This window comes from Poecilia reticulata, linkage group LG23 (assembly GCF_000633615.1).
Source record: "Poecilia reticulata strain Guanapo linkage group LG23, Guppy_female_1.0+MT, whole genome shotgun sequence".
Taxonomy (NCBI): Eukaryota; Metazoa; Chordata; class Actinopteri; order Cyprinodontiformes; family Poeciliidae; genus Poecilia; species Poecilia reticulata.
This window is the reverse complement of record NC_024353.1, coordinates 13,722,738-13,736,646: the sequence shown is the minus strand read 5'-3', so window position 1 is coordinate 13,736,646 and position 13,909 is coordinate 13,722,738. Positions and strand designations below refer to the sequence as shown.

The window sequence follows — 13,909 nt, the reverse complement described above, 5'->3', positions numbered from 1 at the left end:
TGATTCCAGTTTAAATCAGCCAGATATACTGCTTCTCAGCATTTCGGATCTGTCCAACATTTAACTAAACTGAAAATGAACTGTGGAGCTTCGTACACCCAAGAAGTCCATTTTAGACTTCTTTCGCTGATATAAAGCGATTTTGGCTTCAACTCTATTGAAACATAAGAATTAGACCTGGTTCCAGTTTAAATCAGAGAGATATACTGCTTCTCAGCATTTCGGAGCGGTCCAAAGTCTAACTAAACTAAAAATTAACTGTGGAGCTTCGTAAACCCAAGTATTCCATTTATTACTTCTTTCGCTGAGATAAAGCGATTTTGCCTTCAACTCTATTGAAACATAAGAATTAGACCTGATTCAAGTATAAATCAGTCAGATATACTGCTTCACAGCATTTTGGAGGTGTCCAACATCTAATTAAGCTGAAAATTAAAAGTAGAGCTTCGTAAACCCAAGAAGTGCATTTATTACTTCTTTCACTGAGATAAAGCGATTTTGGCTTCAACTCTATTGAAACATAAGACTTAGATCTGACTCCAGTTTAAAACAACCAAATATACTGCTTTTCAGCATTTCGTAGCTGTCCCACATCTAATTAAACTGAAAGTAAACTTTGGAACTTCATAAACCCAAAAAGTCAATTTTTAACTTCTTTCGCTGAGATAAAGCGATTTTGGCTTCAACTCCATTGAAACATAAGAATTAGAACGGATTCCAGTTTAAAACAGCCAGATATACGGCTTTTCAGCATTTCGGAGCTGTCCAACATCTAACTAAACTGAAAATTAACAGTGGAGCTTCATAAATCCAAGAAGTCCATTTATTACTTCTTTCGCTGAGATAAAGCGATTTTGGTTTCTTTGCTTCTACGTTCTTACAACATATGATACAAGATTAAATTTTGAATCAGCCAGGTATACTGCTTCTCAGCATTTCGGAGATGTCCAACATCGAAACTGAAAATTAACTGTGGAGCTTCGTAAGCCCAAGTAGTCCATTTATAACTTCTTTCGCTGAGATAAAGCAATTTTTGGCTTCTTGGCTTCTGTTCTCATCAAACATTAGATTTAGACCTGTTTACAAGTTGAAACAGCCAAATCTATATCTTCTCAACATTTTGGAGCTCTCCAACATCTAATATGGTTAAAAATTGAATGTAGAGCTGCAAATTCACACATTGTCCATTTTTCACTTTTTTCGCTGAGATAAAGGTTTTATGGGTTCTTGGCTTCTGTTCTCTTAAAACATTAGATTTAGACCTGTTTCCAGTTTGAAACAGCCAGATTTATTTCTTCTTAGCATTTTGGAGCTGTCCAATAAGGCTGAAAATTGAATGTAGATCTGCGAATTCACAGATAGTCCATTTTTCACTACTTTCGCTGAGATAAAGCTTTTTTGGCTTCTTGCATTCTGCTCTATAGAAACATTAGATTTAGACCCGTTTCCAGTTTGAAACAGCCAGATCTATTGCTTCTCAGCATTTCGAAGCAGTCCAACATCTAATAAGGCTGAAAATTGTATGTACAGCTGAGAATTCCAGGATTTTCCCTTTTTCATTTCTATCACTGAGATAAAGCTTTCATGGCTTCTTGCATGCTGCTCATTGAAACATTGGATATAGACCCTTTTTCCAGTTTGAAACAGCCAGATCTCCTGCTTCTTGGCATTTCTGAGCTGTTCAACATCTAATAAGGCTGAAAATTGAATGTAGAACTGCGAATTCACAGCTAGTCCATTTTTCACTTCTTTCGCTGAGATAAAGCTTTTTTGGCTTCTTGCATGCTGCTTTCTTAAAACATAAGATTAAGACCTGATTAGAGTTTGAAATAGACAGATCTACTGCTTCTCAGCATTTCAGAACTATCCAATATCTAATAAGGCTCAAAATTGGAACGGTGAAACCACAGACAGCAAAAGAAGTGAAAAATTATCTGAGATAAAACAATTTTGGCTTCTTGCCTGCTGATCTCTTGAAAGATTTAGACATGATTAAAGTTTGAAACAGCCAGATCTACTGCTTCTCAGCATTTCGTAAATATCCCACATCTAATAAAGCCGAAAATTAGATGTAGAGCTGCGAATTCAGATTGTCCATTTTTGACATCTTTCGTTGAGATAAAGCGTTTTTGGCTTCTGGCCTGCTGATTTCTTCAAATATAAGATTTAGAAATTATTAAAGTTTGAACCAGCAAGATCTACTGCTTCTCAGCATTTCGGAGCTGTCCAACATCTAATAAAGCTTAAAATAATATGTAGAGTTGTGACTTCACAGATAGTTCATTTTTCTTTCCACCGAGTTGCTCTTTAACCAACTTGGCGATCTCCTCTCCAGAAATTGGAGAGCCCGACCCAGAGTTCCCAGTCTCCACTTCTTCAATGGAAGGCATGTTGGTGGGATTGAGGAGGTCTTTGAAGTATTCTGCACACCTACCCACAACGTCCCGAGTCGAGGTCAGCAGCACACCACCTCCACTATAAACAGTGCTTCACATCCTGAGACGCCGGATAATGGACCAGAATCGCCCTGAAGCCATGCAGAAGTCTTTTTCCGTGACCGCTCCGAACTGGGAGTTAAAGCTTTCTCAAAGGTTCCAGATGTTCCCAGCAGACCCTTACAACATGTTTGGGCCTTCCAGGTCTGACCAGCACCCTCCCCACCACCAGACCCAATTCACCACCAGGTGGTCAGTGGACAGCTCCACATCTCTCTTCACCCGAGTGTCCAAGACATGTGGCTACAGACACAATGAAACAACGACAAAGTTGATCATCAAACTGTGGCCTAAGATGTCTTGGTGCCAAGTGGACATATGGACACCCTTATGCTTGAATATGGTGTTTGTTATGGATAATCCATGATGAACACATTAGTCCAGCAACAGAACACTACTTGAGTTCAAATCAGGGGGGCCATTCCACCCAACCACCCCCCTCCAGGTCTCACTACCATTGCCCACGTGAGCATTGAAGTACCCAAGCAGAACAAGGGAGTCAGGAGGGGCACTCTCCAGTACCCCCTGCAAGGACTATAAAAAGGGTGAGTAATCTGAACTGCTCTTCTGACTGCGTAAACACAGTCAGAACCCGTCCCCCCACTCGTAAGCAGAGGGAGGCTACCCTCTCGTTCAGTAAACCCCAACGTACAGGGGGACAAATTCCCGCTATGATGGACAAGATGGGGGACAACAAGTATGCCATATGGACTAGCTTCACTAGTCATGTGTTGAGGTGAGGCCGACAATTTCTAGCCGAAAACTCTCAACCTCACACACTAACTCAGGCTCCTTCCCCACCAGAGAGGTGACATTCCACATCCCAAGAGCCAGCTTCTGCAGCCGAGGATCAGATTGCCAAGGCCCTCGGTCACCAAACGTTCCACACTGCACCTGACCCCTTTGGCCCCTCCAACAGGTGGTGGGCCCGTGGGAAGGGGGACCCACGTTTCCTCTTCGGGTTGAGCCCGGCTGGGCTCCACAGGTAAAAGCCCAGCCACCAGGTGCTCGCCAACATGCCCCACCTCTAGGCCTGGCTCCAGAGTGGGGCCCCCATGACCTGAATCCAAAGGGTTCATCTGTCATAAGGGGACTTCGGGCTGTGGTTAGTCTGGTTTCTCAATTAGGACCCGTCTGCCTTGGGTGACCCTACCAGGGGCATGAAACCCCCGACAGGATAGCTCCTAGCATCGCTGGGACACTAAAACCCCTCCACCACAATAAGGTGGCAGCCATGGAGAGGTTGATGTAAAAGACTTGTTGCTGAAATGTGCTATACAAAAACTTGATTGAATTGGTGGTTGGTTGACTAAACTATAGAGTGACTGTGGCTGCTTCTGGGTTGCTCCTATTAGGAGTTACAAGCACATCCATTCATTGATGGATTTATTTATTTTACATATGGATCCTTGAGAGGATTAGAAAGTAAACTCCACTCAACATTGTAGAAGATATTCAAAAATGTGGGTTGCAAATGGAATAAGTGCTTCAAGAGTTACTACACCCTGATTAACCCAAAACACAGACTAAAACTGCTGAAATTAAATTGTTTTACGTGGCTGAGAAAATAAACAACTGGACCTCTGCTCTTTTCAGATGAAATAAAAGTGTGCATTTCATTGGAAAATTGAAGACTGGGAGAAGAAACAACAAAGGAAATCTGCTGGAGGTCCAAGTGTGATGTTTCCACAGTCTGTAATGATTTGGGGAGCTATCAAGCACTCTGTGGTCGGTTCACTGAGTTTGTCATGTCCAAAGTCTGCTTTGGCCAGAAAAATGTAGAGCACTTCATGTGTTTCTTTCTGTTCACAAGAGTCATTGAGTTACAGATTTCCCTTTCCCACAGGAATAGGGGAAAAGTATTGGACTTTTTGCCCACTCTGCAAAATGTTTCAATACCTGGTTTGATGACCACGGCATCATTCTGCCTGAGTTAGGTCCCCTGTCCGTGGACCGGCACCGGGCCGCACAAGAAATAATGAAATATTTCCGTTTTATGCATTATTTGAGTCTGGAGGATCTTTCACTTTGAAAATCCTTTAACCGGATTCTCTCGGATACTTGCGTGCCAACATTGAGCCTACAAGCAGCAAAATCAGTAAGAAACAGATCAGATGTCTTTGGAAAGTTTCTTTGCAAAGGGGAAAAGGCCCAGAGAAGAAACAGGAGAATGCATTTATCCCGGACCGGTAGGTGAGTCCCACGTTACAAGCCGCTCTGCGTAACATGCGGCGACCGGCTGCTAATGAGGCAATGAAGCTTCAAGCTGCTTCGCCACATACAGACCAAGCAGGCTGTGGATAAAAGCAACACTTCGGGTGTCATCGTCTCCCATCACTCCCAGATGGGACCGTCTTGTTGCAGACGGTCCCATCTGGGACGGGGCTCCCGTTAGTCATTATCGTGAGTTAAAATTTTCATAAAAGTAAAATGTTCGTTTTTGTGGCGCATCTGTATCTTATTTTGAAGGGATATGTAAACATTACCATAGTGACCAGAGTCAGAGCGTTTGGGTAGTGGTCGAGAGGAGATGAGTAGAGCTTGTGAGTCTTAAGTCTGGTTTAGACGGCAAGATTTAAGAATTGTCGGCCGATTCTCCAAACTTCTGTGACCACAGAGCTGATAAAAGTACAACAGGTTCGATCAGTTCGTGTCTCCGGCCACAAGGCAGGAGCAACACGAACCGATTCCAGTCATGGAACATCGCGATTCCAGAGGATAATCCACAAAACTCCGAACATTGCGGGAATTTAGAATAACCAAACACGGATGATGATGTAGTAACAATAGTGATAGTTTGTGGACTCATTTTAAGAGATAAAAGATGTAACAAAAGAAAAAGCGTTGGATAAAAGAGACGGGAGCAGCCACTCTATTTGTTGCACTATGATTTTGAGGTGACTGGAAAAACTGGAAAAAAATAAAGACAAATTAAAGGGAACATGAGCTTTCAACACAACCACATGCTGAGTTCCTCTATGTCAAACCCCTTTGATGGACTCAATTGACCATAAATTGTGTTGAGTACATGTAATGTACAGTAAATAGATGTACTTTTCAGTAGGCTCCATAAAAAATACAAAAATATAATAATTTGGGGTTTAAATAAGAAATAAATTAGAATAAATGCTTTGTTGTTTGCAAAATAAATCTATAGTTACAGCTACGTTGATATATTCTCATGGAATTTTTTTTTGTTTTTGGCCATTTTTGAAAGAATATGAATAAAACCACAAAAGCATTTCACTCATGGGTAGTGGTTGGATGAAACTATTTATCATCAAACAACTATGATGATTACATGTAAACAAATCAAGCGAGTATGGTTACCTTCATTTTGTGTCAACTTGAAGGTAACCATGAGGTCAAAATCATCATGGTGGGGAAACCTTTGATCAGGCTCTTGATTAAAAATGAGTGAAAACAGTTGTTTGACAACAAATGGCTTCACCCAAGTACGAGTCATTTGTGAAACGTTTCTGTGTATTCATTCATATTCTCTGGTGTTTAAACTTATGAGCACAACTATATGTGGTTCAACATTTTGAATTGAATTAGTAAAATAAATCTAATTTGATCATAATTTTATTTATAATATTAACCAGTAGCTTCCAGAGATCTAAAACTGTATCTGATCTCTCACTGGGGCTGCGCAACTGTTCATGTCTCCTTGCACCTTAACGAGTCTGGGGGAAAGACAAGAATCAAACTAGCAAAAGACATCTAAGAATGTGGTAAACCAGATGCTTTTAATTTAAATGTTTTAGTTTTTTTTTGTTTTTTTAAACAGCAATCATAGAATCTGATCACTGCTAAAGAATTTCAATGAGAACATCAAAGAGACATGGAGACCTGCACTCTTCCAATCCTGCTGTTTCAACAGAACAAAACAAACATAACCAAACATACAGCGTCAGATGCCCCTATTGCCGTGTGAATAAGTGCTTGGTGAAGACACAGCACAAGAAAAGGATCAGACAATAAAAATCTCAAAAATGCTTGTAAAGTTACTTTTAAATGTAGATAATATTTGTAGATAATGTTTGGCTGATTTGTGGAGGATAGCAATCGGATCTTTAAGTTCATTACAATCAGAAGGTCTTAGCTCACTAGCGACTTCAACAGAGAACCTGATATACATGCACTAAAAGTAGACAAAGAGAAAACAAGTAAAAATCTGAAAAATAAGTTTGAGATTAGATCCAAATTTTTTTGCCAAAAGCCACACCAAATGTCACCAAGGTTGGACTGAACATTTTTTTTTCAATTTCTCTCTTAAAAAAGAAAAGGCAAACCAATATTATTGCACATGAGCAAAAACAGTAATACTATTACAGCACTGTTCAAATCACTCCCCTACTTCCCCCCCGAAACATTCTGGTGATTGATGACACGTTTCATTACCAGAAACCATAAATTGGGAAAAACAAACTAAACAATGAGTAGAAACACTGATGTGGATCAGAGGACAGATGAGACAGCCAGCAGAAATGAACATTGTGCTATTACATACAGCAAATGCTGACATAAGTGCTTTTCTTTAAGCTTGAAGAAAAATTGTATTAAAAATAAAAGCAGGTATTTCTGGTTGAGGCATTGTTAAAAGTTAGCTTGTGCTATCCATTCAGGCGTGACCTTATAAAATCCAAATCAATGGAAAAAAGGAGAAAACCTTCAGAGTTTTAAAAAATTAAGATGTTACCCTGCAGATCATTTAGTTTCAAAGGTTGCTGCTACATTGAAACTGCACCGAGTGATGTGCAACATCTGGGGGAGAAAAGACGATTTCTCTGAACTTCGCTCTGTCTGTTGGCTTTTTCTAGTTTTCTTCTTTGTTTCAAAGACCCTCATTATTGGTGTTGAGTGGCAGTGTCCAGATCCAATAACATGGCAATGTGATTCAGTAAAAACACTGGCGCTTCAGTGAGGCTGTTTGGGAGAGTCACTCTGGAGGAGGCTGACAGCCTGCGGCATGGTCACTGATAGGGTTCTGGATGAGCGCATCCTCACATCGGTCCATTGACAGACACTTCCTGGGTCTGTGGTGAGTCCTCTCTGGTAACACAAGATGTCACAGTCAGTTAAAGCACTCAAATGATCCAACTTCATTTGACTGCATGAACACTTACTTCTCATTAGTCTGTGTGTTTACAGATGAGTCAGCAGCAGGCTGCTGTGAAGGGGGAAGAGGATCTGACAAAGAGAGCTTGTCCAGGGACACTGGATACTCCTCACTGCAGAAAGAAAATCATTGTGGTGGTGGGATTTAATGCTATTTACCAGTCAACTGTGTTAGAAATACAAAAAAAGTTATTAGTTACATAGAAATGTCAAAGATGCAAACACATCTTTTGCAAGACCTGCTCTTGTTAAATCCAATTATAATATTGTTTTTCTTTGTAGTGTTGAAAACTGTTGAGCTGAGGTTAGCACAACTGTGAATATGATCACTAGAGGAAATCCTTGCATCCCCATTAATGATAATTCTTTTAAGGTATGTGGATAGCTTGAGTTATTACAATCAAAATCCATTGATGTTATAAAACAGGGGTCCCCAAACTTTTTCCTGTGAGGGCCACTTAACTTTTTCCTTCTCTGGTGGGGGCCGGAGTCAGTTTTAAACAGAAAAAGTGTGACGATTGTAGGAGTGTCTAAATGTAAAAATGCATTGTTTTCCAGAAAGCACAATCAAATAACATTCCCTGGGTTCTTCACAGAACAAAAGTCAGGAAATAAATAACACTATTAATGAAATAAATAACCAAATAACCCTCTCTGGGTTCTTCACAGAAAAAATCCAGGAAGGATTATAGTCCATATTTTCCGAACTATGAGCCGCACCAGACTATAAGCCACAATCCCAAAGTTTTTTGTTGTCTGTTTTAAACCAGTAAACATACACATATACGCCGCAGATATCTCAGGTTTTCCACAACGATGCAGCAGCAGCAGAGGGGGGCGGACACCCAAAATTTGAGTCATAACAGATCAATTGAATATCACATTTATTACGGTTGAAAAAGAAAAAGTTGCCAAGWTTAGAYTTAACTGAACTGATTACGGTAGTTTCCGAACGGTAACTGTAACTGTAAAAGTGCTGATCCTTCGTGTCTGCTACTAGCATGTGCTAAATAAAAATAGGCACCTTCTTCTTCTTCTTCTTCAGATTTCAACAGCAGCTTGCATCCATTATTGTTGCACTACTGCCATCTACTGGATCCTAATATCTATACCTCAAATTCTCATAATGATCCCAGTATTATTTAAACAAAAATGAAAAATCTTCTTTTTCCACTCAATACTATTTAACTGATCAACAACATTCTCAAATTTCAATTCCCTATTAAAACCTAATTCCGTTTTAATGGGCGCCTTCTTCTTTTATTTCCAATTTTGACTTCCAATGATTCACTTCCTGCTAAAGAGTTTAAACCTGCATGTCCACAACATGCCACAGTCAGCATGCAATAACATGCAGCATCTGGGCAGCACATTATTGCATCACATGCTGCCCAGATTTTTATGCCATATTAAGCATAGAAGGCATATATTGCCTAAATGAGCAACACCTCTGAATGCCACAAGCCTTTCATCCACTGACATTACAGCCTGGGTTATAGAACAGGGGAAGTCGCAACCCACTTGTCCCACACTGTTCTATTAGCTGCTAGTTTGTGTGTTTCCTGTCTTGTCTGTCGATTGTCAAATCGGATTACTCTGGAGAAAAGTCTCCAGAAACATTATGACCCGAAATATTGCCCTGCCTGTCTCTGCATCCCATAGACTGGCTGTTGATTCATTCTTTGACTTGTAAACTCTGGTCAGAATGAGGACCCCCAAAGGTGCATGTAAATGCATTTGGCCCAGCTCCTTCAAGCTCTCTCCAAAAACTCACCTTCCTTTAAGATTTGTCATTTCAAGAATGATTTTCTGTATTGCACTAGGCATGAGTAGCTGAAAGACTGGCTAGATGTCTGTGACTCGAGTTACTGCCATCCTAGAAGGCCCTGGCACTCTTTATTATATTCTCAACAGACCGTTTTCCTAGGTGCTTAATTTGAGATGAAGACCACAATATTTCACCATTTTTTGACATGAATGTCTTGCTCGGAGAAACATGACTATCATTTTCATCAATTGGTTCATTATCAGAATCATCAGACTTAGAATTGACCTCAATACTGTCTTCAGCGTCAGACACCTTCTCTTCTATTTCCCCGTCATGATCAACGAGAAGTTCCAGCACTTCCAGGGTTGTCATCTTTTTATTTCCCTGTTGCTCATTTCCTGATCGGTGACAGTGACTATATCACATGTACCTACAGTGTGTAATGTGTTTAGGACTCCCTTGCAAAGAGTATTTCTGTCCCTAATTTAAAATCAGGCATTAATCAATACTATACTAGAATCTACCTGTGACGCATGTGGCTAGAGTCAGCGTAAAGTCCTGACTGAATGAAAATCATTATTACCTATTTATGTCACGTTAACGAAGAACTGCTGAAAACGTACCGAGTTTATCAACTGCGGTAGCAATTTGGCTCCAACTCCTCCCCTTGTCATTTCTATATTCTTTGCACGAAACGTTAAATATTAATGTTGCTTCCACATATCTCCAATGTCCGCTGGATTTTGGGTTGCGCCGTGTCAACTGTTTGGGATTCCCCTCGTAATTTCCCCTCAGAAAGGACGGAGGAGAATCCGCGCTTTCTGATTGGCTACCCGTCACATTCAGCGTTAAGCTCCCAGTCGGGGAAAACTCCTGATTTAGATCCGAGCGGCCACGACGATCTACCGTAACACACCACACACTGCAGGATGATCGGTTAGATCGGCCAACGATCCAAGATTGTCATAAAGGGAAAATAGGGGCAAAAAATCGTGTAGTGTGAACTACTGCATTAGGTACTCGGATGTGCCCATCTTCTCTATTTAAATCTAGTGATTACTTAAGGGCAATATAGTATACAGACTTCATAATCTGCACTCTTTTGGTTGAATGCAGTATTTATTTCCACTTTGGCTTTATGTTTAGTTTTTATTCAAGTACGTTTTTTGTTAATGGAGACTGAGAATCCATTTTGTTTTTGGTTGTTTTATTTAGTTCATCAGTTCCAGTGTTACGTGTTCTTTTGAAAATAAGGTGCATCTATCAGGAAATCGCATGTATTATTAGTCATTTCCATTAAATCAGTGTCAAAAGGTCTTGAAACAATATTATCGTTTATCACAATAATTTTTTAGACAATTGATCGTCCAGCAAAATTTGTTATCGTGACAGGCCTATGAACACCTGCTTTCTCGCAGTTTCCTAGTGAAGTAAAGAGAATGAATAGTGAGAAAGTGGGTTTGTGTGTGTGTGTGTGGTGTGGGGGTTTGTGGGTGTGTGTATGTGTAGTGAAATATGTCTCATAGGTGCAAGGAAACAAATAGAATTGGATATTTTCTGACCCTTTTTACCCTTCAACTTGACTGCCGGGTCAAATTGACTCGAACAGTATTTATGTAACAAGTAGACGCAGGAGGGGCTGCAAATGTGTAAAATGAACCATTTTCAATTTATAAGTAGATTGCACCTATTAAGACAAATAGAAAAAGTTTCATGCAGAAAAAATGCTTCCAATTATTTAAAAAACAATTTTAAACTTTAAAACGGGTCAATTTGACCCGCAACATAACAGGGGGGTTAGCATCTTTTAATAAAAAAGCACGGTGAACCGCTTCAGTGCCCCGACCATGGGGCTTAGCAAGTTTTTTGGAGGGAAACTCTGCCAAATGGAAATTAAACGTTGTATAGGTTCATGTTAAAAGCTAAACAGCATTGTTGTTGTTGTTTACAGAGTAAATGCAAAGAAAAAATTTGAGCTAAGCTTGTTTATAAATCTAGGCTGCCCATCAGTCATTCCCGACTAACAATCATGAAAGATTATAAAAATAGACCAAAATGAATAGTCAGCTGGGCAACGTTGAAATAAGCAAACTTCAACACAGAAGATAATTTGATGAACAGCGTGTTAAAGAAAAGTAACTTGAGTCTTAAAAGTGTGCCACAAGGTTGGATGGCTCGACAATTGGGATATTTGCTTAGGACACTGCCTGACATAATTGGATTAATAAGAATCCAATTACACCTTAGAGCTAGGAGAGAAGAGTTTCAGGTGAAAGGGGCAAACCTTATGAGGTCGGCTGTCTGGTTGGTAGGGGCCATTTCTGAGGAGACTACGTCAGGAGGAACATTAGCGTTTTTGTCCGCACTTTCACTTTTGAATACCCCGAGGGAAGAGCTGTCTGATGCTACAACTGGAGTGGTTTGTGTGTCTCCTGGTAGAGAAGGACCTGAGGCACCAAAATCTGCAGAGACACACAATAAAAGGAGACATTTATTACAAAAACAAAAGAACCTGGACATTTTCTAACTCTTACAGGTCCGCAGGGGGACAAAAGGTGGAAAAGTTATGACAATTCTAAGGGCTCCTGACTGACAGAGGGCCTCCACAATTTATACATTTTTTTCCCCCATAGAAATTGAAAAAAAAATTTGGCCCTGTCAATTACAAAATTAATCATATTGTTTTCTCGAAGATTGTTTTTAGCAGTAAAAATATGTTTCCATTCCAAGACCAAAAAACACACATCTATATTTGTACTGAACCCCCCATGTATATGCATGAAATGGTTAATTCCTGCTTGCAGCGCTTGACGGTGTTCAACAGCAGTCCGTAGAAGGCAAGAACGACCATGGCAGCTACTATGTTGCTAAGAAAAATGATAAAATCAGGTTTTCAAAATAAATAAATAAATAAATAGAGAGGGAGAGAGAGAAAATGGTAAGAGTGCCAGGTTTTTCTACGAGAGGTGTGTAGACTGTGTCAGATTATCAACTATTTAGCAGTTAGCTAAATAGTATTATTTAGCTAACTGCTTATATATTATTTAGCATAGTTAGCTAAATAATAAATAGCATTATTCAGCTAACTATGCTAAATAATAATTAGCTAGTGAGCTACATACTACTATTTGCCTCCTTTTCACTAGCATTTAATGAATTAAGGAAAGAAATTACAAAGATATTCATATATTTAACTTGTCTCTGTACCTTTTACCACCCTTATCAGATTAGTCAGTCAGCAGGAGCTCTAGCCCATGTCCCTCCAGATCTGTCCTCTCATAAGTGAAATTATAGCTGCAGTATGTAACTTTTATAAAAAATATTTTTTCACATATTTGTTAAAACTGTCATTATGTTGTGTCGGTATGGTGTTACATGCCTGTCAGGCTGCTTGTTTCTCTTTCCCCTCCCCCCCTCTTTTGTTTGTCTCTTCACAGGTAGTAGGGAAAGCTGGTGTCAATCTCCCCTGACTGATCCTCGTCAAACAAGGCCCAATCAGCATCCAGGGAGGCCTTATATAAGCAGCCCAGCTGGGGAGCTGGAGAGATTGGCGCCTCCGGGGGACGACACAGTTGAGCGTTGGGACGTTAGAGGGCGGAAGGAGAAGCGAGTGAAACAAACAAACGAAGGCGGTAGGATTTGATTTTGGCAGATTGCATAAACTGTACATTGACTGTAGCAACATGGCTTCTACATCAGGAGGGAATAGTGGAAATTAAATGGAATGGATGATATCAAGATCAGCAAGAATGAAAAGAACACTGAGGAAGAGACAAGAAAGGGTGAGAAGTTGGTCGGAAGAAAGTGAAGCAAGAGAAGAAGCTAACAAAAAGACAAAAATAAACGACAGGGCGAGTTCAGGAGAACAGAATGACTAATAGAGAAGTGGAATTCAAGCAAGAAGGAGAATTTATCCACTCGATAAAGTTGACTAGAGCAATAGAGGAAGAAATAGGAAAAATTAAAATGGCTAGAATCATGAATAACAGAAGAGTGCTAATATATGCTAGCAGTGAAACACAACAACAAAAGATAATCAGAATAAAAAACTTGATGGGGGAAAGAATTAAAACGTATATTCCAGGGTCTTTAGCAAGGCTGAGAGGAGTAATATTAGGAGTTCCAATGGAAATGTCAATGGCGGATTTGAAAAAAGAAATCAAAGGAGGGAAGACGCCACCAGGATTAAAAGTAAAAGAGATGGGGAACTTAAAGACACAATGGCAGTAATTCTGCAATTTGAAAATATCATGTCAGAAAATATTTAACTAGGATATATGAACTACAGAGTTAGAGGATACATTCCCAAACCCCTCAGATGTTTTGCTTGTCAAAGAATGGGACACATCGCAAAGAATTGCAAAGGAAAACTCGGGTGTGCAAGATGTGGAGGTCCACATGATTATGGAAAGAGTGCCACTGAAACAACAGAATGCTCAGGATTAGGATTCAAACTTTTATAATGGTTCTACATATTCTTCAATGGAATGCTAGAAGTTTAATAGCCAATGGACAAGAACTTAAA

General features: G+C 39.9%; 1 protein-coding gene across 2 annotated transcripts in view; it reads right to left on the bottom strand.

Annotated features, from left to right (window-relative positions):
* Positions 1-6,062: 6,062 nt before the first annotated feature.
* The window catches only part of ppp6r2a (protein phosphatase 6, regulatory subunit 2a), a 64,213-nt gene continuing 56,366 nt past the window's right edge, over positions 6,063-13,909 (bottom strand). For both annotated transcript variants that reach the window (XM_008401192.2, XM_008401193.2), the window contains 3 exons: positions 11,669-11,846; positions 7,625-7,729; positions 6,063-7,550 (listed from right to left, as the gene is read on the bottom strand). In XM_008401192.2, coding sequence (XP_008399414.1) covers positions 7,502-7,550; positions 7,625-7,729; positions 11,669-11,846 — 332 coding nt within the window. In that variant the 3' untranslated portion in view covers positions 6,063-7,501. The remainder of the gene's footprint in view (positions 7,551-7,624; positions 7,730-11,668; positions 11,847-13,909) is intronic.